This window comes from Trachypithecus francoisi, unplaced genomic scaffold (assembly GCF_009764315.1).
Source record: "Trachypithecus francoisi isolate TF-2019V2 unplaced genomic scaffold, Tfra_2.0 Lachesis_group21, whole genome shotgun sequence".
Classification (NCBI taxonomy): domain Eukaryota; kingdom Metazoa; phylum Chordata; class Mammalia; order Primates; family Cercopithecidae; genus Trachypithecus; species Trachypithecus francoisi.
The window spans coordinates 46,521,978-46,547,787 of record NW_022681467.1 but is presented as its reverse complement, the minus strand read 5'-3'; the positions used below and the strand labels follow the sequence as shown (position 1 = coordinate 46,547,787).

The 25,810-nt window shown below is 52.1% G+C and overlaps 1 protein-coding gene across 3 annotated transcripts in view; it reads right to left on the bottom strand.

Moving 5' to 3' along the window:
• Positions 1 to 5,983: 5,983 nt before the first annotated feature.
• Positions 5,984 to 25,810, bottom strand: part of BCAS4 (breast carcinoma amplified sequence 4) — an 89,540-nt gene continuing 69,713 nt past the window's right edge. For all 3 annotated transcript variants that reach the window (XM_033186730.1, XM_033186732.1, XM_033186731.1), the window contains one exon: positions 5,984 to 6,678. In XM_033186730.1, coding sequence (XP_033042621.1) covers positions 6,556 to 6,678 — 123 coding nt within the window. In that variant the 3' untranslated portion in view covers positions 5,984 to 6,555. The remainder of the gene's footprint in view (positions 6,679 to 25,810) is intronic.

Sequence of the window (25,810 nt, the reverse complement as noted above, 5' to 3'; positions counted from 1 at the left end):
ATCAGTCACCTCCCAAAAGAGAGCCCTGGACAGCACACACTTCTCTAGTGGGACCCCATGCCTCATCCTCAGGGAGTTTGGAATTGGGGTACAGAGGTGCTAGCTAGACTGCCAATTGCTTGAACTGCAGTGACCATCCAGCTGCCATCCTCTACCACATGAAGCTGAGACCAAGATGCATTTCTTCATACACTCCATATACTTGGAATAAATTTCCCGTTGTCTGAGTCTCTGCTTTTATGGATCTCAAATGCAAATGCCCACAGGGGCTAGGCAGGTGAAATAAATTAGTGAAATAATTTGGGTATAAGAAAAGCCTGGAGGGCAGGACCCCCCAAAGCAACTTGACTTTATTTAGCTCATTGTTTTAAATTAGAATATCTGGCACTAAAAACAGTGCGCTCACATTCTTAAGGCAACAAGCAAACAGGAAATTCAGTTATTTATGTGCATTCTCCTAATTTTTAATTGGTGGCAACTGATTTTAACCATTTTTTGAATAGGTAAACAAACACCAAAATATCAAAATTTTTAAAGTACAGTGAAAAGGATACCTCTCACCCCAGATATCCACCATTCTCAAATCTGTGTTTATCTTTCCTGAGAATGGTAATGCCTTTTTCACATAGATAATAGCATATCACGTACATTTTTCTGCATTTGGCTTTCATATCTTGGCAATGTTTCCATACCAATTCATAAAGAACTCTTAATCCATTTTTACAACATTATAGTGTTCCATCATATGGTTGGGCTATAAAGGAATAAACCCCAGATCAATAAACACTTGGGTTCTTTCTAATCTTTTGCTATCTCACTGTGCAGTGACTAACCTTGTACATTTATCTTTTATTTCTTGTGTGTGTAAACTGCATTCCTAGGGTGGAATTACTGGGTCTGAGGACATTCCCCCTCCCCATACCCTTTTTCTTTTAAAGAGATGGGGTTTTGCTTTGTCATCCAGGCTGGAGTGCAGTGGCATGATCACGGCTCACTGCAGCCTCAACCTCCCAGGCTCAAGCGATACTCCTGCTTCAGCCTACTGAGTAACTAGAACCATTTCTAATTTTGATAGGCATGCCAATTGCCCCCCATGAGAATGGTGTCCAACCATCAATGTATAAGAATACGTTTCTTCAAAATGTCACCAACAAGACCAGGCACAGTGGCTCATGCCTGTAATCCCAGCACTTTAGGAGGCTGAGGCAGGCGGATCACTTGAGGCCAGGAGTTTGAGACCAGCCTGGCCAACATGGCAAAACCCTATCTTACTAAAAACACAAAAATTAGCTGAGCATGGTGGTACACACCTTTAATCCCAGCTACTTGGGTGCCTGAATTGGGAGGATCGCTTGAGCCCAGGAGGCAAAGGTTGCAGTGAGCCGAGATCACACCACTGCACTCCAGCCTGGGCAACAGCAGATACTGTCTCAAAAAAACAAAAACAAAACAAAACAGAATCAATAGTGTCATCAAAAATTTTAATCCTTGCCAGCCTGAAATGTGAAAAATCTCAGGGTATTTTTCCATACTTATTGGCATACATTAAGGTTGAGTATCTCCATGTTTTGCATTTTCCGTGAAACTCCTGTTTATAGCCTTTGCCTGTTTTGCCACCGTGTCCGTTTTTTCTAGGTGACATTTATTATGGAGATTGTCCCTTTGTAGCATGAGATGCAAATATATTTTCCCAATTTGTCATCTATCTTTTGAATTTGCTTCGGATTTTGTTGTTTTGGGATTTTTTGGTTGAGTTTTCTGTTGGTTTTGCCATGCAGAGGTTTAAAATTTATTTATATATATAAATCAAATTGACCTCTTTTATGGCTTCTTGATTTTGTACACTTCTCCAATGTGTTTACCTATTTCTTCAATAGATTCGTTTTATTTTACTTTTTAAGACAGGGTAACACTTTGTCACCCAGGCTGGAGTGCAGTGGCTGCACAATCTCAGCTCACTACAGCCTCAACTTCCCTGGCTTGAGCAATATTTCCTCCTCCCACCAAGTAGCTGGGTCTACAGGCAAGCACCACCATGCCTGGCTAATTTTTGTACTTTTTACAGAGAAGAGGTTTTGCTATGTTGCCCATGCTGGTCTTGAACTCCTGAGCTCAACCGATCCACCCACCTTGGCCTCCCAAAGTGGTAGGATTCATGTGTGAGCCACTGCACCCGGCCAATAGATTCATTTTATACATCAAACTCCTAATTGATTTGCAATTTTGGAATTGTTCCAGGTGTGCTGAGTGAGGTACGGAGCTCTATTTTTTCAGGTTACCCAATTGTCACAACATGAAAACATCTTAAAACAATTCAGGGCAAACCACACATTTCTGCCAATCAGATGCAACCCCATGGGGTGCTGTCTTGAAACCTCTTGCTTTGGTGAGCACGAAGTTCACATCCGCTGGCAAAGTGGGAAAGGGGGATGACCGAAGAGCCTTGCTCTTGGGAAAAAATCTGCAGTGACCTTTCTACTGGTGTCCCTGTCCAACATCGGCCACAAAAGAAAAAGACCGGCAGGCCTCGGTGGCTCACGACTGTAATCTCAATACTCTGGGTGGCCAAGGTAGGAGGATCACTTGAGCCCAGGAGGTTGAGACTAGCCTGGACAATATAGCAAGACCCCATCTCTGTTTCAAAAAGAAAACAAAGATCAGATCACCCTTTCCTAGGCTGCAGTTACCCTTACCAAGGGGTTAGAGGCCATCAATAGTCAGCAACTGAGGACATCATTGACTGGACAATGGAAACGTCAGGCACTTTGCTTTAATGAGGATGCGCACGAAGTCACCTGGCACAAGGACAGTGGAGCCGCTCAGAGGACTGAGGTTGGGGGTTCGTGGCAAGGCGCAGTGTCCCGGCCTTCCTTCCCAGGTGTCTCCGAGTGTCCCTTAAAGCTCATTGTTTGGCAATGCAAATCCTAGGAACTTTGGAATGGCTACTTCCAATTCATTTGTCACCTTTTCCCTATAGATTTCCCTGTGCAACCTCACCCCTCCTAACAGGACAGAGAGAGCAGCCTCTACTCTCCCATGACTTCTAACTCTGACCTGTAAGGGCAGTTCCTGAGTCACTCACTGTTCAGGCCCTCGGATGCTGCTGGTCAACTGAGAAATGCAGCACAATCAACCCTTTCCCCATCGCAGCCGGGGCCCTGCAACAGCAGCCTCCCATTACTGAGAGCCCTTCACCAGTGTGCCCAGCACGCACACAGCTCACCTCGTGTCACCCTCACCACAACCTATCAGGCCAGAGCCATCCTCATGTCTTACCACAGGGGCGGCTGGACTCAGAGCAAGCGAAAAGCCCGGCCCACACAGCTAAGAGGCGTGGGAGTGGACAGTGCCGCAAGGCAGGCTAACCTCAGGGCCATGCTCCTAGTGCAGAGCCTGTGGGTCTCTGCTTTAGGACACTCAACGTTGCTATGGCTTAATCACATGGGATTTCCTTCCAACTCTCCCTGGCCCCTGTTTCAGGCGCTGGGAGGAGAAAGAAGCCTGGGAGTGCCCAACACTCAGCAGATACTCATCCTTCTGGAAATGAGTGTCCTCAACCGCTTGTCTAAAACATTAACATTAGCTTTCTCCTTTTTCTTTTTCTTTTTCTTTTTTTTTGAGACAGGGTCTCGCTCCATTGCCCAGGCTGGAATGAAGTGGCACAACCTAGGCTTGCTGCAACCTCCGCCTCCCAGGTTCAAGCGATTCTCATGCCTCAGCCTCCTGAGTAGCTGGGATTACAGGGGTACACCACAGCACCTGGCTAATTTGTGTGTTTTTAGTAGAGATGAGGTTTCACTATGTTGGCCAGGCTGGTCTCGAGTTCCTGACCTCAAGTGATCTGCCCACCTCAGCCTCCCAAAGTGCTGGGATTACAGGCATGAGCCACCGCACCCGGCCAACTTTCCATCCAATGCATGCTCTCCCTGAGCACACTGGGGCATGCAGAGTGTCCAAGCTCCCTTCGCTAAAAACAGTCCCAGCCAATACAACACAGGCATGAGAATGAATGACCTACAGTAACACAGCAACAGGGACACCTCCCAAGGTAACATCAAGCCAATGACGCCAGAGACAAGAGATGACACAACATAGGTGCACATCCCGTGTGTCCTCTCTATACAGCGCACAGAAACTAGAAACTCCAGCCCATACGGTTAGATGTCAGTATGCTGTCAGCCTGGGGTGGGGGTGGGCGTGGGCATGGACCAGAAGGGGGCATGAGGGGGCTACTCAGTGCTGATAATGTTGGTTGGTTGGTTTCTCAGTCTGGTGAGGCTTAAATAGATGCATTCAGTTTGTGAAAAATTTAGTGAACCACTTAGGCACCCCTTTCTGTAAAGTAAATTATACTTCAATAAAAGTTTCTGCCAACACAACATTTTGGGAGGCCAAAACGGGAGGGTCCCCTGAGCCCAGAAGTTCAACACCAGCCTGAACAATATAGGGAGACCCTGTCTCTACAAAAAATAAAACAAATGTGAAAAGTTGCCAGGCATGGTGGTGCACGTCTGTGGTCCCAGCTACTTGGGAGGCTGAGGCAGGAGGATCACCTGAGACCAGGAGTTTGAGGTTTCAGGGAGCCGTGATCACACCACTGCACTCCAGCCTGGGTGACAGGAGTCTCATTAAAAAAAAAAAAATTGCAAAAGTTACCTCAATTAAAAAAATGCTGGCCGGGCACAATGGCTCACACCTGTAATCCCAGCACCTTGGGAGGTCAAAGTAGGAAGATCACCTGAGGTCAGGAGTTCGAGACTAGCCTGGCCAACATGGCGAAACCCCGTCTCTACTAAAAATACAAAAATTAGCTGGGTGTGGTGGTGGGCTCCTGTAATCCCAGCTCCCTGGGAGGCTGAGGCAGGAAAATAGCTTGAACTCGGGAGGTGGAGGTTGCAGTGAGCTGAGATCGTGCCACTGTACTACGCCTGAGTGACAGAGTGAGACTCCATCTCAAAAAAAAAAAAAAGAAAAAAGAAAAATGCCGACTTTTCCAGAAACAAGGGGTCTACCTATATCTTTTAATTCCAAAAATTGTCCTAAACTATTTCCCTGCTTTTCTGTTTTTAATTAAAAAAAAAAAATTTAGCCAAGGTCTCACTTGGTTACCCAGGCCAGAGTGTAGTGGCACAATCATGGCTCACTGCAGCCTCAACCTCCCAGGCTCAAGCAATCCTCCCGCCTCAGCCTCCCAAGTAGCTGGGACCACAGATGTGCACCAGCACACCCAACTAATTTTTGTATTTTTGATAGAGACATGGTCTATGTTGCCCGGGCTGGTCTCAAACTCCTGGGCTTAAGCGATCCGCCCACCTCAGCCTCCCAAAGTGCTGGGATCACAGGCATGAGCCGCTGCACCTGGCCTCTACTCTCTCTTGCCAGAGTCAACATTTTAGGCTTCCTTGAAAAATTTTTTGGGGGGTGGGGGACAGGGTCTTGCTCTGTTGCACATGCTAAGGTGCAGTAGAACAATCACGACTTACTGCAGTCTTGACCCCCTGTGCATAAGCGACCCTCATGCCTCAGCCTCCCAAGGTGCTGGGATTACAGGTATGAGTCACCTTGGTCATGCAGATTATCTTGAAATTCTAATGCAGGTCTACAGTTCAGTCCTGTATGTGCATAGTGGACTTGGCTGTATGTATGTGTGTGTTCTTGGCTCTTCGAGGAATTCCAGAAATACTCATTGCAGGTTGAAGTCACGGTGAGAAATCTGGAGTGTTAGGACAATAGCAGGAAACTCATCTGCATGGGAAGAAATGCGGGTAAATAAGCCTTTGAAGACCCTGGGGGTCCTAATGACCTCTGCATTCTTGCTGGGAATCCAAAGGCCGGGACTATCCCCTCCCCTCAGCTGGAGCCTCATAAACAGATGCCCAGGGTCAGGCCCTCACAGGTGAGGCACAGGAGGAACCTTCTAGAAAACATTGCCCAGGTGAAAAGGAAACTATCACTCCCCATCATTCTCACACCAGACCAGGACTGAGCTCTCGACACCTTTATTGGAAGGATCCTCAAGGCTGTGGGCACCGAGGTCTAGAGGGAACACAACCAGCACCCATCCACCCATCCACCCACCACAGTGGCAGAGTGCACCCCGTGCAAAACCCCATCATGGAGAGGACCATGGAGCCCCTGCAAAGCCATCATGGAGAGAAGGAAAGTCCCCACTGTCCATCAGCCCTGCCAGGCCTGGCCTATCGACCCCTGTAGAACCCCAGGCAGGCTAACGTGGGAGGCACCACATGTGGGTTCCAACTGCTTCTCCAAACCCTGTAGTCTCACATGAGGCAGGGAGGAAATCTGAAAATGGCAGCAGCCTGGACGCGGAGGCTGCTGCCCGTGATCCCACCACTTTGGAAGGCCAAGGCGGGTGGATCACTTGAGCCCAGAAGTTTGAGATCAGCCTGGACAACATAGTGAGAGCCCATCTCGACATTTAAAAAAATCTTTTTAAAATATAAAATAAACAGCAATACAAAGAAAAAAACCCCCAAGCTGCAGCATGTACACAATGTCACTTTTCCAGCATTCCTGATGGGAAGACCCCAAAGCTCACAAAGGCCGAGGGCAGGTGCGGGGGTGGTGCTGTGCCTCCCTGGCGTCCACAGGAAAATAGTCCTCCGTCCTATACAGTGTGGGCAGCTCATACGTCACGGGGACTGGTGCAGGCGACTTCTGGAATGACAAGAAATTGTGCTCTATCGGCAATTTGGATCCACTTGTTCCATGACCCAGGAATTCCCCATCTACAAGTTCATCCCGCAGGACTCACACATATGACCAAAGACTCGGAGCTCCTCTAACAGCACTGCCTATGACAGCCAAAGCTGGTCACCCAAAGGGACCACGACATCCATGTCATGCCCTCTCCATAACGGAATACCCTGTAGGCATCAAGAAGAGCCAGGCAGCCCAGGCGCAGTGGTTTATGACTGTAATCCCAGCACTTTGCGGGGGCCAAGGTGGGCGGATCACTTGAGGTCAGGAGTTTGAGGCCAGCCTGGCCAACATAGTCAAAGCCTGTCTCTACTAAAAATACGGAAATTAGCCAGGCATGGTAGCACACACCTGTAATCCCAGCTGCTTGGGAGGCAGAGGCAGGAGAATCACTTGAACCCGGGAGACGGAGGTTGCAGTGAGCCGAGATTGTGCCACTGCACTCCACCTAGGCAACAAAGTGAGACAATGTCTCGGGGGAAAAAAAAAAGAGCCAGGCAGATCAATACGTTCTGGCAGAGAAGGACTAAGAAAGCAAGGTGAGAAGGGCAGACATGTGACAAAGGGACCTGTACCGACACGTGACAGCTCTGCAGGGCCATCCCAGAGCCTGGGTACAGTGGCTGTGGTTGGTGACATGATGTTTCTTTTTTTTTAGTTTGAGACAGAGTCTTGCTGTGTCACCCAGCCTGGAGTACAGTGGTGCCATCTTGGCTCACTGCAACCTTCGCCTCCTGGGTTCAAGCGATTCTCCTGCCTCAGTCGCCCAAGTTAGCTGGGATTATAGGCGTGCGCCACCACGCCCGGCTTTTTTTAATTTTTTAATTTTTTAATTTTTTATTTTTTAGTAGAGATGAGGTTTCGTCATGTTGGCCAGGCTAGTCTCAAATGCCTGGCCTCCAGTGACTCGCCCGCCTCAGTCTCCCAAAGTGCTAGGATGACAGGTGTGAGCCACCGCACCTGGCCAGGACTGATTTTTCTTCCACTGTGTACCCATCTGTGCTGCCTGGAGTTCCTGCCATATGCATATGCTACTCTTTCAAAAAACAAAACCATTTTAAGAAGTGCTTCCTTGTTTCTGGTGAGGATTTTTGTGGAGGGAGGCGGGGAAGGGGAGATTTCCCATTGAGCCGCTCACTGCGCGCTGGCTGGCGGGCTCCTGCAGTCTGCCGAGCGTCTCCAGAAAAAACCAGGTTACCAACAACCGCCCGGAATGACGGCTCTCAAACTTGGCCATGTGCTGGAATCTCCTGGGAGTTTTATGAACTACTGATGCCCAGGGCCCACACCAGGGAGTCGGAGGTCACTAGTCTGGGGCATGGCCTGGGTGTGGGACATTTCACAGCTCCCAGGTGATTCTCATGCAGAGTCCAGGCTGCAAGGACCGTGGCCTGCACCAGAGGAAGGAGAGGGCTCCTGGGCTGCTGTTCCTGGTTGGAGCTGGTGGAAATGAGCAAGGATGCAGGGCCAAGGGGGACAGAGGGAGGGGACCTTCTCACCACCCCCTGACCCTGTCCCCCAGCTCCCTGCACTGTCTCATCTCCTGGCTACCTCGGCCCACTCCGGCTGAGACCCAGTTCTGGCTACAGCTGAAAGCTGGGTGTCAGTGCAGGGATGTGGGCTCCAGACTGTGGCCAATGACAGCTCCCCAACTGCCAGACACCTCTGCAGGCCCCTTCCCGTGCTGCCTGCTTCCCTTCCCTCCCCTCCCCTCCCTCGCACTTGACACCATGACCCCAGTGCAGAGGGGGAGATCAAGGCTCAGGAGGTGCCCCGCCCAAAGTCACACATTCTCCAAGCATCTGTCTTGTCCACCAGCAACTGACTTACAGGGCACCAGGCCAGCCCTGTCCTGTGTGCTGAGGAGACAGCCATGAACAAGACAACCGTCCCAGCCTTCATGGGGCATGGCACTCACTTAGTGGGGACACAAATGAACCAGGAGAAACAATGCCACCCTATGATGCGGGCTAATGGCAGGATGGGCACAAAGGCCTGGGGAACCCAGATGGGGCCTCAGCTCATCCTAGAGGGTTGGGGGAATTTTGGGGGCTGAGCTGTCTAGAACCTTCACAGCCTCAGCAGCAACTGACCAGGAGTCAGGAGAAGTGGGGTACAGCGGTGCCAAGGGCCAGTGTTCCAGGCTGAGGGAACACCCTGCGCTGAGTGGCTGGGGTGTAGGACCACGGGGATCAGCATGTAGACGGGGAGGAAGCCAAAAAACCGGCCAGGGCCACCTGCGCTCACTCTTGCAAGCCAAGCTATAACCTTGATCCCAGGAGCACTGGGGGCCTTTGAAGCTCGTAAGTGGTAGGCTGTGTGTGTGATGAAGTCTGTGCTTCAGGAACAGCAGGAGAGAGAATACACTCTAGGGGCGAGAGTGGAGCCAGGAGGAGGCTGTTGCATGTGTCCCCCGAAAGTGAGAGTGGCCAGGTAATCACGTCTGGGCTCCAGGGCTTTGACTTCCCACCATACCACACCGAGCCTGTTGCAGAAGGGAGCCATCAAAGGATCTTACATAAGGTGCAACATGCTCTGACGTCTAGGGACCTCATCCCAGCCTGCGTCACCACCTCCACATCTGGAAAACCAGGACAAGTGATGCATCTTGGCCAAGGGTGAACCTCACACACGGCAAATGGAATGTTCTGCCCAGCCAATGCTCAGTCAGCCACTCTTGGCTCAGCCTGCTCAGGGATGACTCGGGAGATGAGGCCTATTCCAACCTGCCCCTCTTCTCCTAGCACGTTCCCGAGCTATCCCTGCCTCTGTGGGTCAGTGGACACATGTCCCCCTGATGGCACTGCAATCAGAACACAAACAGGAGCTGAGCCACAAGATACATCTCCAGCCAGAGGGCTGCAGCTGGTGGGTACCCACAGGTGCAGGATTTCACCCTCTTTCTTTTTAAGGATGGCCTGAGAACTGGCTGTCATAGTATCTAGAAAATGCAACATTCAAGTGAATCATGGGAGTTCAAAGCCCACCCCTCTCATCCTGACACATGACTAGGAGCCAAAGAGTGTTCTGTGATCTGAAAAGAAACGGCCCTTCTTCTCCTGGTCCTGAGGACCCAGGCAAGGGTCAGTGACCAGGCCAGGCCAGAGCCAGTGTCCAGCCCAGCCAGGCGGCCTCTCCTAGGCCAGCTGGGCCTCATCCCAAACCTCTGTTCCTTTTTGAAATGGTTCTATGAAGAGGGATGGAGTTTCTGTCTCCTCCCTCAAGGAGATGGATTCTAAAAATGGAGGAAAAATCAATATCATTATGAAGAAGCCAAGGAGAAGGAGTGGTGAGAGGCTGCTGGCAGCTCTAGATGTGATCATATCTTTAGACCTAGAGAGAACTAATGCAAGGAACTCCCAATAATCACATCTCTCCTGGTGACAGAGGGGAAAGGTCATCCCTGAATTTGGACAAGGGGGTCGCAGGGAGACAAGCTCTGTCGGTGTCTGGCCAAACGTCACAATGGATTACTGAACAGCTGCGTCCTGTGCACTCAGAAAGAAAGTCAATCACTAGGAGCCCCCAGGGGCTCCACGGAGAACAAGCATGCTTTCCCTTTTCAGGAGGGCCACTGGTCTGGAAGACCAGACAAAAGGCTGCAGAGGCTGGTGCCGCTCCACATCCACTCAGGCCCAAGCCTCACACCTTGGAGGACATGCTGGAGACACGTGGGTGAGTAACCCACAGCTCTTTGGAGAACGGGGCTGAAGTCAGCCAGGCAGGGGCAGAGGGGCATGAGCCAGGCAAGGGGCAGAGGGGCATGAGCCAGGAAGCTCAGGTGTTTCCTCTTCAGACCAAGACAGAGCCTTGCTCTGTTACTCAGGCGGGAATGTAATGGTGCAATCTCGGCTTACTGAAGCCTCCGCCTCCCGGGTTCAAGCGAGTCTCCTGCCTCAGCCTCCCGAGTAGCTGGGATTACTAAAGGCGCCCACCACCACATCCGGCTTATTTTTTTGTATATTTGTAGAGACAGGGTTTCACCATGTTGGCCAGGCTGGTCTTGAACTCCTGACCTCAGGTGATCTATCCACCTCGGCCTCCCAAAGTATTGGGATTACAGGGGTGAGCCACCACGCCCGGCTGCATCTTGATTTTTCTAAGGGATCCCCTTGTGCCCAACTCCCCATCTAAGCAGATCCCCACCCCCTCCACAGCTCAGGTTGGGGCTAAGAGCAGGCCCAGCCCATGTGAGCAGCTCACCCTCCACCCACGGAGGTGAGTCCAGGTGTGAGCATGTGACAGGGCCTCTGCGATTCTTGCTACTGGGACAGGGATGCTCTCCCCAGAGGTTCCTGGGAGTTCAGGTGACGGGCCACTCCTGCCACCCCACCAAGGGCCCGCCTGAGAATGAAGCCCGTGCAGAGGGATGCAGAGTTGGAAGACGGGGCAAGACAGAGTCCTGCCAATATCACTTCGAGCACGTGAACCCTATTTTGCTGAAGACTGGAATTACCCTGGGGCTTTTCCTGTTCATGAGCCTCAAAATTCTCTTCTTCCTTTAAGCCAGGCTGACCAGGGTTGCTTGTAACTAAGAGTCCTGCCTGAAATAAATAATAAACCCCCAGGGCCGGGCACGGTGGCTCAAGCCTGTAATCCCAGCACTCTGGGAGGCCGAGACAGGCGGATCACGAGGTCAGGAGATCGAGACCATCCTGGCTAACATGGTGAAACCCCGTCTCTACTAAAAAATACAAAAAACTAGCCGGGCGAGGTGGCGGGCGCCTGTAGTCCCAGCTACTCCGGAGGCTGAGGCAGGAGAATAGCGTGAACCCGGGAGGCGGAGCTTGCAGTGAGCTGAGATCCGGCCACTGCACTCCAGCCTGGGCAACAGAGCAAGACTCCGTCTCAAAAAAAAAAAAAAAAAATAATAATAATAATAATAATAAAAAAACCCCAGGGGTGGCAGCAAGTGCTTTGAAACCAGCCGCCTGAATCAGCAGGTGAGGGCTGGTGTGTGAGGCTGAAAACAACCAGATGCCTGCAGGGCTGTCAGGCTGCAGACGCCCCTGGCGGATGGACAGGACCACGCCCCGGAGGCAGACCCCCTCACTGGCACACCCGCATGCCACGGAAACCACTTTCACACCCATTCTTTCTTGGATTCTCATGGCAGCCTGCAAGGGAGGAGTCGCTATGTCTCAGAGGTCCCAGGAGGGAGACAGCAGTGGAGCTGGGGTCCACTTGGGCCTATCCAGCTCCAAGACCAGCCCTTGCCCATTGCGCTACAGGGCTCCTTGAGGATGGAGCAGCAAATTGAAACCCTAGGGTTTTCACCCTTGAAAATCTCAGAGGGGACTTCAGAGCTCTCCACCTCCCGCCCCTCGCCCTCCGGCTGGGAATGAGTCCCCGCTGGGGTCCACGAGGTACCTCCAACCCTTCGGAATCCGGCTCCCAACCCCCTCCTCCCGGGCTGCAGGCAGGAATGTTCTCTGCTCTGGGATAGGATAGGTCAAGACACAGAAACCCGACTCGGCTGTGAGCTCCTCCCCAGCCTACCCCAGACCAAGGCCCGCCTCTGCCGGAGGGAGTGAGTGCTGGGGCGCAGCTGAGTCTCCCCACACCCCCCGCAGGTCCCTGCGTCCACCCCGCACACCTGAGTTCCCAAACCTGCAATGCACAGACCAAATGCATGTGTGCTGGATCTGCTTCGTGATTTTGTAAAAATGGAATTAACTTCAAACATGTAAAAATCAGGTTTCCCGTGAAAAGCAGACTGCCGGTTTCTCTTGGAAAATCAGACCATCGGGCGGCTCCGGACCCACAGTCCCTCGTGGCTGAGCTGAGGAGCCCCAGTCCCTGAGATCCCCACAGTTCCTGTGACCTGCTGCGTCTGGCTGAAGTCTCAGAGTTGGCCCCAGCAATCCATACCACCCAGCAGCTCCTTTTCTCACAAAGACCTCAAACGTTTGTCACAGCACGTGACAGGATGAAGCCTCAGGCCCGGGCTGGGTTCACAGCCTCTCTTCTGAAGCCCCCCAGTCAGAACAAGCTCTGCTCTAAAGCCACACCCAGCATCTCAGGGCCTCCATTTGCCCTGTGCTGCTCTGTTTCTACAAACCCTCCACAGTCCCTCGCCAGTCCTGGCCCACCCGCATCTCCCTCTTGGGAAGCCCTAATCGCACATCCCTGACCCTGCATGGTTTTCAGGTCAGGTTCAGCAAATGTTTTCTGTAAAGGGCTAGACAGGAAATATTTTATGCTTTGCAAACCACAGTCTCGGTCACAACCACTCAACTCTGCCCAGGTAGTATAAATGCAGCCAGAGACAATATGTAAACAGAAGGCATGGCTGTGTGCCAATAAAACTTTATTTACAAAAGCAATGGCAGGCTGGGTGTGGTGGCTCATGCCTGTAATCCCAGCACTTTGGGAAGCCAAGGCGGGCAGATCACCTGAGGTCAGGAGTTCGAGACCAGCCTGGCCAAAATGATGAAACCCCATCTCTACTAAAAATACAAAAATTAGCTGGGTGTGGTGTCAGGTGCCTGTAATCCCAGCTACTTGGGAGCCTGAGGCAGGAGAATCACTTATACCAGGAGGCGGAAGTTACAGTGAGCTGAGATCGCACCACTGCACTCCAGCCTGGGCAACAGAGCGGGGCTCCATCTCAAAAAAAAAAAAAAGCAGTGGCAGGCCAGATTTGATCCCCAGACCATAGTTTGCCTCTGAATTAAATCTGTCCTCCCAAATAGAACAGGAATGACAAACCCTTGCCTATACCTCCCTACCAAGCAGGCACTGAATAGTAGTAGGTCATCAGACATGGCTACCCAGTTGCAGGGCCAGGCCTGCCTCGGTGACCGTCCTCGGGCCTGACTTTTATGTGGTTGGCTGTTCTTGGGTGACCACTGCAGCCCCAGCCAGTGCTGACTCGCTCAGAACAGGCAAGAGGCACAGGTCAACAGGGCTGCTGGGCCCAGCATCCTCCACCCCAGAAGGAGGGGCGGACACACTGCACCTGTACTCACAGGCTGGGATCCAAGGTTGTCCAGGGTCTGCCCCAGCCACCCACAGCCCCACCAGAACCTGGGCCAGCCCCTGGGAGCCTGAAGCCTCAGGCTGGCCAAGTGGAGGAGCTCAGGTGCCTGCTGCCAGAGGCCCACCTTCATCCCCCAGGGCACTGGGCACCCCCAGTGCCAGGGAACTTGAGAGAGGCCCATCCTACTGTGAAAACAACCATGCCTACTACACGCCAGGTGACATTACTTCTAACCTCACAGCACTCTTTAAGGCAGGGTTTCTCATCCTCCTCAGCCTCACTTTCTTCCTCTACAAAACAGGGATAACGCCGTCAACTTCACTGAGTCCTGCCTGGAGCACGGCAGTGAGGCTGGAGGTGCCGCAGCTACCTTGAGACCAGGAAGACAAAAGCCACATGCTAAGGATGGCAGAACAGCAGCCAGGAGAAGCCTGGGTCCCTGACTACTTCCCTGAGATACCCTGTCAGCTCAATGGGCCACCTCAGTACTTCTTGTCACAAGTAGGAAAAAACACCAACCTATTTGCTCAAAGCACCACATGCAGCCTGATGTACACATCCTTTTGTTCTCATGATCCCTCTGTTCATAGCAAGCCACCCAGGTCACACAGAGAGTAAATGCACTGAGCCAGGACTCAAGCCCGGGTTGTTCAGATAATGAAATCAAAGGATCAGGCTGAGCATGGCAGCCTGCAATCCTGGCCTTTGGGAGGCCAAGGTGAGAGGATCTCTTGAGTCCAAGAGTTCAAGGCCAGCCTAGGCAACATAGCGAGACCCCCACCTCTACAAAAACAAAAACATTAGCTGGTCGGGGTGGCACATACCTGTAGTCCCAGCTACTCAGGAGGCTGAGGTGACAGCATCACTTGAGCCCTGGAGGTCGAGGCTGCAGTGAGCCGTGATTGTGCCACTGCACTCCAGGCTGGGCAACAGAGCTAGACTCTGACTCAAAAAAGGAAAGAAAGAAAGGATCACCCAAGAAGTGACAACTGCTAGATGCAAAAGCAAGCAGATGAGGAGGAGAAGCAAATCTCAAAATCGTTCCAAAACAATTCCAAATTGTTTGTCTGCGTCTGCCCCTCCTCCCTTGAGTAGGGCTGCGCTCCAAAGAGCAGGGTATGGAAAGTGGGGAAAGAAACTGCACAGTGGAGAAACCTGGCCAACATCACTTCGGCCAGGTGACCCACATCCAGCAGCAGCAGGGCTGAGCCATGTTGAGGTATCCCTGCTATGATGTGATGAGAAGGGCGCCTTACCTCTGCGGTCTTCCTCCCCCAAACCCACAGCCCTGGTCTAAGCATGAGAAAAACATCAGATAGGCCCTAATTAAAGGGTATTGTTCAAAATACCTACCCGATATTCTCAAAACTGTCAAGGTCATCAAAAACAAGGAAAGTCTGAGGCTGGGCGTGGTGGCTCATGCCTGTAATCCCAGCACTTTGTGTGGGTTTTCTTGTTTTGTTTGTTTGAGATGGAGTTTCTCTCTGTCACCCAGGCTGGACTGCAGTGGCATGATCTGGCTCACTGCAAACTCTGCCTCCCGGCTTTAAGCGATTCTCATACCTCAGTTTCCCCAGTAGCTGAGATTACAGGTGCGTGCCACCACACCTGGCAAATTTTTGTATTTTTAGTAGAGACAGGGTTTCACCATGTTGGCCAGGCTGGTCTCGAACACCTGACCTCAAGTGATCTGCCCACTTTGGCCTCCCAAAGTGCTGGGATTACAGGAGTGAGCCACCATGCCTGGCCAATCCCAGCACCTTGGGAGGCCAAGGCAGGAGGATCCCTTGAACACAGGATTTCAAGGCCAGCCTGGCCTACACAGGGAGACCCCATCTCTACAAACAAAACCCAAAAAATTAGCTGGGCATGGCATGCACCTGTAGTCCTAGGTACTTGAGAGGCTGAGGTGGGAGGATCACCTGAGCTCTGGGGGTCAAGGCTACAGTGAGCCATTATCTTGCCTGCACTCCAGCCTGGGCAACAGAACGAGACCCTCTCTCCAACATAACAACAACAACAAAAACCCAAAACCAAAAACACCAAACCAAACCAAAACAAAACAAGAAAGTCTGAGAAACTGTCAGAGGAGAGCAGGCTGGGGAGACATGATGACTGAATGTAGTATTGGATCCCGGAACAGAAAAAGACTTTAGGGAAACCGAAGCAACTGTGTTCATAATGTGTCAGTGTTGGTTCCTTAGCTGTGACAACACACACAGTAAAATGTTAACAACAGAAGAAGCTGGCTGAGGGGTACAGAGAGAGTCTCTGTACTATCACAGCAACTTTGCTCTAATTCTACAATTTTTTTAAAGCCAACAGAAAAAACAGATCAGTCTCACTCCATAAACCAAGCCCCAGCCTCTCTTAATTCAACCTCAGTGACCAAGAACAGAGCATTTACAGAGTGCCCAGCCCACGAAGTGACCTGCAGGGTCACAGAGCATTCATCCTCACAGCGGCTGGGGGAGGCAGGGATCCTCCATCCCACTTTGCAAAAGGGGAAACTGAGGCTCAGCGAGTCACTTGGCCATAACCACTCAGCTGGGAATTGGCAGAGCTGGGGTTCGACCCCAGGCCTGCCCAGCTCCAGCATCAGCACTGTCCCAGCACACAGGCACCCCCGGAGCTGTGTGGAGCTAGGGGTGAGCTCTCAGTCAGGAACCAGGATGTCCCTTCAGCATCTGCCCTCCAACCTCAGGACCCTCAGGGGTAGCTCAATCTGGTCCACTCAGACAGTACGAACGGGTCACCTTTGGTCAGCATCCAGCTTGCAGACGAATTTAAAAATGAGTTTGTTGCCAACAGTGAAGAACTGGGATGTTCAAATAAACACTGAGTGCCTATTTCTCTAGAAAAACTGAGCTATCTGGCCACCGTGGGCCCGCATTCCCGCAGGGTGCAGTGAGCTGCCTCGTCAACCAGGACACGTGCTGTCTGCTTTGCCACTGTTCCCGCCTGGCCTGCAGGACCTGTGGAGCCCTGTGGGCATCCAAGCTGGCAGTGGCTCCGGGCTCACAATGCCAGGCCAAGGCTCCATAAGGCTGAAGAGGATGCCAGTGGAGAGGCCTCTGCTTACCCTGAGCCCTACGGGTAAGGGACTGCTGACCTGCGGCCACCACCATGGCCTGTGGCTGCTGTCCCTCCCCTACTGTCTCCTCCAGTGCTTCCAAGAGCCATGAGTGAGGGCCTGTGATGATACCACTGTACAGATGAGAAAGCGGGCTTGGAGACAACAGGGCTAGGCCATGTGCCCAGGGTCCCAGCTGGTCAAAGGCTGAGGGGAGACTCAACTGGACTCTTCCGAGCTCTTGGTGGCAGCCCCCACTACTGCCGGCCCCCAGGGCCTGTCCCCTAGGTCCTGGGCACCCTGTTGTGTCCTGGCTCCGGGCTTGCTGTACCTCAGCCTGTCCTGCCTGCAATGTCTGTGTCTGCTCCAGAGCCCTGAGTCTTCCAGAACACTGACAGCTGTGAGCAGAACCCCTCCCATTTCTCTGTAGGCAGCCCCTGCGTGTCCAATCCTGCCCTTGGGGTTGGGCTGGACAGCCTTGCAGAGCTCGTGCGGACACCGGCCCCTTCCCATCTGAATCCTCCTGCCCAGTCCAGCTCAGCCTTGGCCCCAGCCTCTGCCGGCCCAGTGACCACAGCAGCTGGTGGACATGGGAGGCTGCCGAGGCCCTAGTGACAGAAGCACAGGGCTTGGGGCTGCTAGAGCTCGCAGCCAGTGCCCAGGGTGAGCCAGCAGCAGGGACAAGCTGCGGCAATCTTGTTAAGGTGATGCTGACCCAAGGGGGCAGCTCTGGAAGGTTCCTGGATGCCCACGGATTCTGCTTTTAGCTGGAGGAAAAGTGTTAACATGGAAACCAGCAGAGGAGTGGCCCCAGAAGTCTTGCCAAGCTGCTGGCTACTAAATTCAAGCTCGTGCACAGGGACAGCAGGTCGGGGAGTCAGTTCACGGCACCCTCCAAAACCAGGGCTCCGTGGGGCGCCAGCTCCTGATTGGGTCTGGTCCCTCCAAACTTGGCCAACAAACTCTGCTGTCCATGGGCCACGTCCCCTCTTTCCTCCTGCCCCTCCCCATCCCTCTGTCCTAGAGTCCTGACTCCCTCCTTCAATTGATGGTTTGTGCCAGAGTCATCCTACTTGAGCATCAAGGCGCCTGGGCTTTGCTCCTCTCACATGGCCACTGACTCTATAGGACACACAAGTATGTCTTTATTTTTATTTATTTATTTATTTATTTTGAGATAGAGTCTTGCTCTGTCACCCAGGCTGGAGTGCAGTGGCACGATCTCCGCTCATTGCAACCTTGGCTCACCGCAACTTCCGCCTCCAGGGTTCAAGCGATTCTGCTGCCTCAGCCTCTGCAGTAGCTGGGATTATAGGCATGCACCACCATGCCTGGCTAATTTTGTCTTTTTAATAGAGATGGGGTTTCACCATGTTGGCTAGGCTGGTCTCAAAATCCTGACCTCAAGTGATCCGCTTGCCTCGGCCTCCCAAAGTGCTGGGATTACAGGCATGAGCCACTGCGCCCAGCCAAAAGGTCATTTAAAAATAAATAAAGCACACAGAAGGCAGCAGATGCAAAGTACCGGGGGAATAACACAGATGGCAATTGTGTTAAATAGTATCAATAATGGCACTTTGAGAGGCTGAGGTGGGCAGATTACCTGAGGTCAGGAGGTAGAGATCAGCCTGGCCAACATGGTAAAACCCTGTCTCTACTAAAAATACAGAAAAACAAAAATTAGCCAGGTGTGGTGGCACGCACCTGTAGCCCTAGCTAAGCAGGAGCCTGAGGCAGGAGAATCTCTTGGACCTGGGAAGGGAGGTTGCAGTGAGCCGAGACTGCACCACTGCACTCCAGCCTGGGTGACAGAGCGAGACGCCTGTCTTTAAAAAAAAAAAAGAACATCAATCATGATCAATAGTAAGGACAATAGCAGCTCCCCCTTACCCTATCTCGATGACTGCACACTACAACCCTCTGCAGGGATATGAATGGTGATCCCATTTTATAGTCACGGAAACTAAGACTCAGTGGGGTTTAGGAACTCACCTCCCAGCGTGATGCTTGTACGACAGACCGGGTTGGCCTCTGGAGTGTGCAAACTCATGCAGTCAGGCCCAGGCGTGGGCTACCGCTCTGCTATCCCTGTCTTGAAGTACTTTTTTTTTTTTCTTTTGAGAGGGAGTCTTGCTCTGTCACCCTGGCTGGAGTACAGTGGCGCGATCTCCACTCACTGCAAGCTCCACCTCCCGGGTTCATGCCATTCTCCTGCCTCAGCCTCCAGAGTAGCTGGGACCACAGGCGCCCGCCACTGCGCCCGGCTAATTTTTGTATTTTTAATAGAGACAGAGTTTCACCGTGTTAGCTAGGGTGGTCTCGATCTCCTGACCTCGTGATCCGCCCATCTCGACCTCTCAAAGTGCTGGGACTACAGGCGTGAGCCACCGCGCCCGGCCTGAAGTTCTTAGTAAGTTTGACAAAGGGGCCCTGCCTTAGCACTTCCAACTGTCACCTGAGATCTGTGTGCCCAGGATGCTGTTCTTCGTCCTCTGCTATCAGTCAAAAGCATGACTCCAGGGAAGCTCCATGGATGAGCCCTGGGCACGGAACAAGGGACAGCATGGCGCTGGCACTCCTGGCTGAGAAAACACCGTAGGACAAAGGGCGGAGGTGGGAACGGTGGCAGAATTTGAGGGGGGCACATGAGCAGATGGATTTGGCTGGAGCTGGGATTGACCCACTTGCAGGACAGAGCAGCAAATGGAAGAGTCCCCTGCAGTCCAGGGCAACAAATCAACAGCTGTGCCCAGTGGCCTCACTGGGTTCGGGGTCCCCCATCACACTGAGATCCACCTCCCCAAAGGAGGCAGCTTTAGGCCCAGATGCCTGCAGTCAGTGTCCAACCTCCAGATCAGTCCCCTTATCCCATACCGACAGCTGGCTGTAGTCCAACCACCAACCACTGTCACATCAGAGGCATACATTTCTCACTTTGATGCTGAATTATCAATAGAATCCTTGAAGGTTTTGTTGGCCGTCCTGGAAGGTGGTTGGCTGCACAAAAAAGTATTGAAAATAGCACCAACTAGGCCGGGTGTAATGGCTCATGCATATAATTTCAGCACTTTAGGAGGCCGAGGCAGGTGGATCACTTGAGGTCAGGAGTTCAAGACCAGCCTGGCCAACATGGCGAAACCCCATCTCTACTAAAAATATGAAAAATAGCCAGGCATGGTGGCACACACCTGTAGTCTCAGTTACTGGGGAGGCTGAGGCAGGAGAATTGCTTGAACTCTGGAGGCAGAGGTTGCAGTGAGCCAAGACTGCGCCACTACACTCCAACCAGTTAGCTTTGGGAAGCAAACCTGACCTACCATGTTGTCAGGTTGCACAAAGACTACTCAGAAAAGCCCAGTTCCTGATGCAGGCAGTTGTTATCCATTCAAGAAACAAGCCCTGGCCAGGCGCGGTGGCTCATGCCTGTAATCCCAGCACTTTGGGAGGCTGAGGCAGCTGGATCACTTGAGCTCAGGAGTTCAAGACCAGCCTGGCCAACATGGCAAAACTCCATCTCTACTAAAAATACAAAAAGTAGCCTGGAGCGGTGGCGCGCACCTATAATTCTAGCTACTCGGGAGGCTGAGGCATAAGAACCTGGAGGTAGTGGTTGCAGTGAGCTGAGATTGCACCACTGCACTCCAGCCTGGGTGATACAGTGAGACTCTGTCTCAAAAAAAAAAGCCCTGAGGGCAAAATGAGAGGCAGCCTAGAACCAACAGGTGCTCAGATGCCTCCTCCAGGCCCCTGGCCAGCCTGGAGAAATTCCTTCCCTAGAGCTGTGCCCCTGCCTATGGAGAAGCACAGCCCAGGTGCAGCTGAAGGGCATGCTTCAGAGACAAGGCCTGGACTGTCCCCGTGTCCCCTCTCCCCCATTCCAGGCCTCTAGGGGGCCTTGGCAGCCTCTTCTCAATCTCCCCCTTTCCTCAGACATGGGGTGTCCTTGGAGGTCTAAGAAGGAAGAAGGAAGAAGGAGGAAGGAGGAAGGAGGAAGGAGGAGGAAGGAGGAGGAAGGAGGAAGGAGGAGGAAGGAGAGGAAGGAGAAGGAAGGAGAAAGGAAGGAGGAAGGAGGAAGAAGGAGGAAGAAGGAGGAAGGAGGAGGGAGGAAGAAGGAGGAAGGAGGAGGAAGGAGAGGGAAGGAGAAAGGAAGGAGGAAGGAGGAAGAAGGAGGAAGGAGGAGGAGGAGGAAGGAGGAGAAGGAGGAAGGAGAGGAGGAAGGAGGAAGGAGAAGGAAGGAGGAAGGAGGAGGGAGGAAGAGGAGGAAGGAGGAGAAGGAGGAGGGAGGAAGAAGGAGGAAGGAGGAGGAAGGAGAGGAAGGAGAGGAAGGAGAAAGGAAGGAGGAAGGAGGAAGAAGGAGGAAGGCGGAGGGAGGAAGAAGGAGGAAGGAGGAGGAAGGAGAGGGAAGGAGAAAGGAAGGAGGAAGGAGGAAGAAGGAGGAAGGAGGAGGGAGGAAGAAGGAGGAAGGAGAAAGGAGGAGAAGAGAGAAAAAGGAGGAAGGAGGAGGAAGGAGAAGAAGAGAGAAGAAGAAGAAGGAAGAAGAAGAAGAAGAAACGAATGAATAGCCTAGTGGAAGAAGAAGAAGAAGAAACGAATGAATAGCCTAGTGGAAGAAGAAGAAGAAGAAACGAATGAACAGCCTAGTGGCCCTGATGCAAACATGAAGCAGCCAGATAAGGGGAGGGAAGCAGGAATGAGTGGCTAAGCTGGGGAAAGGGGTTGGAGGGGAGGAGATGGGAAAGGGAGCTGGAGGAGTCGCTCCAAGGATTCCAGGCCTTTCTGCACCCAAGCCAAGGAGTGGGCAGGTCACCTGTCCCTGGCATGGACACACAAAACAATTGCACCCCCCTCACCTGCCAACCCCATCCCTCTGTCAAAGCTGATATTCTAAATGTACAAAGGACATCTCAGAAGACAGGCCGTCCACGCTGGACAGAGGCCATCTTGCCTTCAGAGAAACACTACACTCTTCTCATTTCACTCATGGCTGCTGCAAGGCTCTGATCCAGCCCCTCCACCCCAGGGCCACGCTGTGGGCTCCACACAGAGAAGGCCCTGGAGCCCTCCACAGCTGCAAAGACAGAAACGATAAGGGAACAAGATCCTGAGCCTGCTCCCTTGTCCACACCCACACTGACGCTGCAGCTGATCAGCCCCTCGCCACACAGGGAGCTCGTCTGCCCCATTGGCTGCTGCACCCTTGGCCCAGGATGGCATCTGCTGCATGGGAGACGCCTAATCCATGTGAACTCAGACCTCGGACCTCTGGGCCTCCTGCTCCCGGGTGACTTCATTCGGCCTCATGGAGACACAATGCTGGATGCTTCCAGCCCTGAACTCCACGCTCAAATCTCCAACTGCTGCTTGACCACCCCAGCAAATCCTGTTGGCTCTGCCTACACATGTATTCAGACTTTTTTTTTTTTTTTTTTTTTTTCAGAGACCGGGCCTTGCTCTGTCACCCAGGTTGAAGTGCAGTGACACAATCACGGCTCACTGCAGCCTCGACCTCCTGGCTCAAGTGACACACTCTTTTTCTTTTTCTTTTTCTTTATTGTATTTTTTTTGAGATGGAGTCTTGCTCTGTCGTCTGGCTGGCGTGCGGTGGCATGATCGTGGCTCATTGCAACCTCCGCCACGGGTTCAAGCAATTCTCCTGCCTCAGCCTCCCAAGTAGCTGGGATTACAGGCACATGCCTTCACTTGTGGCTAATTTTTGTATTTTTAGTAGAGACGGGGTTTCACCATGTTGGCCAGGTTGGTCTTGAACTCTTGACCTCAGGTGATCCACCCTCCTGGGCCTCCCAATTACTGGGATTACAGGCGTGAGCCATTGCACCTGGTTCAGACTCTTAATTCATGTAGCAACTTGCACAAATCTCCAGGGAAGTGTGCTGAGTGAAAACAGCCAATCCCAAAGGGTGACAGACTGCACCGTTCCATTTATAGAACATTTTTGAAATGGCAAAATCTTAGACATGGAGGGCAGATGAGTGGTAGCCAGGGGCCGGGCAGGGAGTGGGGGCACAGGAAGGGTGAGGGTGGTTATAAAGGACAGCACAAGGGACCTGGCGGGACCCTGCTCAGTGTCTTGGCTGATACAAGTAAATTGTATGGAATGGGTACAAACGTATAGGACTTATGCCACATACAAATGAGTCCACATCGGACTGGGGAGATCTGCATCGGATTAACAGGTCAGATTCATGCTGCTATCCTGCTTGGGATATTGTGCTATGGTTTTGAAACATGTTACCACTGGGGACAATTGGGCACAGAAAGGGGTCTCTCTGTGTTCTTTTTCCAGGCAGGATCTCACTGTCGCCCAGGCTATAGTGCAGTGGTGCAATCAGAGCTCACTACAGCCTCGACCTCCCAGGCCCAAGCAATTGTCCTACCTCAGCTTCCCAGGTGCCTGGAACCCCAGACACATGCTACTATGCCCAACTAATTTTTTTTTTTTTTTTGAGATGGGGGTCTCCCTAGATTGCCCAGGCTGGTCTCGAATTCCTGGGTTCAAGCGATCCTCCTGCTTCAGCCTCCCAAAGTGTTGGGATTACAGGCATGAGCCACTGCGCCTGGCCTCTCCATGTTATTTCTTCAAACCGAATGTGAATCTACAACGTTCTCAAAAGAAAAATTTCAACTAACATGCACGCACATCCAGAGTTGGCTATACCTCCCCACCTCCACCTGCCCCCCGCCTGTTCCAGGCCACCAGCACCTCTCCTGGACCATTGCAGCAGCTCTAAGCCCCCGAAGCTCCACACCGCACACCCAGCATCTTCCCTCCACATACAGCAGGGCGGTCCCAGTAAGACAAGGGCTGAGCAGGCCTCAGAGCCTCCAGGCTGAGCCTCCCACTGGCCCCAGGGCCTGCTCCCTCCACTGCCTGAACTCCTTGTCCCCAGGTCCTATTGTTCCCTCCCCCAGGGCACCAGACACCTGGCTCTCAAGTCACCTCCCCAGAGGCCCTCCCTGGCCCCCTTTCTCCTCCTCCTCCTCAGACACCTCTCCTTTCCCTTCCTCACAGTGCTCTCCCTGGGGTATATCACGCACGAGGCCACTGCCAGGGCCGGGAGCAGGCAGCCTCTACTCCTTCCACATCAAGGGTCTGAACAGTGCCTGGCTCACACAGTGCTTCAAAAATAAGTGCAGTTGGCCCTCTACATCTGTGGGTTCCACATCCATGCATTCAACCAACCATGAATCAACAATCTTCAAAAACAAGGCTGGGCGTGATGGCTCAAGCCTGTAATCCCAGCCCTTTGGGAGGCCAAGGCAGAAGGATCACTTGAATCCAGTTCAGACGAGCCTGGGCAACATAGCAAGACACTGTCTCTGCATTAATAATAATAATAATAATAATAATAATAAATGAGCCAGGCATGGTGGCACACACCTGTAGTCTCTCAGCTACTTGCGGGGGGCTGAGGTGGGAAGACTGCTTGAGCCTAGGTGGTCAAGGCTGCAGTGAGCTGAGATCTCACCACTGCACTCCAGCCTGGGTGACAGGGCAACATTCTGTCTCACACAGTAATAATAACAAGAATAATAAGAGCAAGACACTGTCTCTACAAAAAATACAAAAAGTTAGCCAGACGTGGCGGCACATCCCTGTAGTCCCAGCTATTCAGGAGGCTGAGGTGGTAGGATTGCTTGAGCCCAGAAGTTTGGGGCTCCAGTGAGCTATGCTCTGTATCACTGCACTCCAGCCTGAGTGAAAGAGCGACTGCCTCACCAAAAAAAAAAAAAAAAAAAATTCAGGGAAAAAAAAAGGGTGATTGCTTCTGTACTGAACATGTTCAGAATTTTGGTCATTATTCCCCAAACAACACAATATAACAGCTATTTATATAGCACTTACTTTGGTTTTTTGTTGTTGTTTTTGAGACAGAATCTTGCTCAGTCACCCAGGCTGGAGTGCAATGGCACGACCTTGGCTCACTGCAAGGTCCGGCTCTTGGTTTCAAGCGATTCTCCTGTCTTACCCTCCCAAGTAGCTGAGATTACAGGCGCTTGCCACCATGCCCGGCTAATTTTTGTATTTTTAGTACAGACAGCGTTTCTCCATGTTGGCCAGGCTGGTCTCAAACTGCTGACCTCAGGTGATCCACCCGCCTTGGCCTCCCAAAGTCTTAGGATTACAGGCGTGAGCCACCATGCCCAGCCAGCATTTACTTTGTATTAGGTATTATAAGTAATCTAGAGATGATTTAGAGTATAGGGAAGGATGTATGTAAGTTATATGCAGATTATCTCTATATATTCTCTATATTAGAGACTCAAGCACCCATGGATTTTTGATAACTGACAGGAGTTCCTGGAACCAAGCCCCATGGATACCAGGGATGACCGTATTAACTTGAATGAATGAATGAATGAATGAATGGGTGGAGGTTTGGCAGCAGAGTTAAGCCTGGCCCAGGGGCCGGAGTCGCTAGTTCTCAGCGGCTTCCAGAGCAGACAAGGAGGCTAAGAGGGTACTGTGCAGGTACAGGACAGGTAGCAAAACTGGGGCGGTGGTCTCCAGGCTCAAGAGCCCTAGAGACAGAGGGAAAGAGGAGAACACCCTGCTGGCTGAGCCACCCTCACCCCCACCATGGACATTCTCAACAGAACCAGAAACTGGGGACTTCCGGGGGGGAATAACTCACTTCTCAGGGCCTCCTGGGGGTGCAGGCACAAAGCCTTAGGGGCTTCCCACCACCTTCCCATTCCCTCGGTGAGACTCACGTTGCTTATGAGAATAAGGGTGGGAGTGGAGGTGGGGGTCACAGAGGACCTTGAATTTGCACTTTGACATCCCCCTGCAAAGCCCCAGAGCTGCTAGCATTGAGAGCGGAGTCCCTTCATCCAGTGCAATAAACTGTCCCATTTCCAAATCCCTCAGATGGCAGCAGTCCCCCTTTCTAGCTGTGTGACCTTGGCCAAGTTACTAACCTCTCTGTGCCCCTGTTTTCTCATCTGAAAATGGGGGCTAATAATTGCTCCTACCTCATAGGGCATTATGCCCGTATAATGGAAAGTGCTTAGAA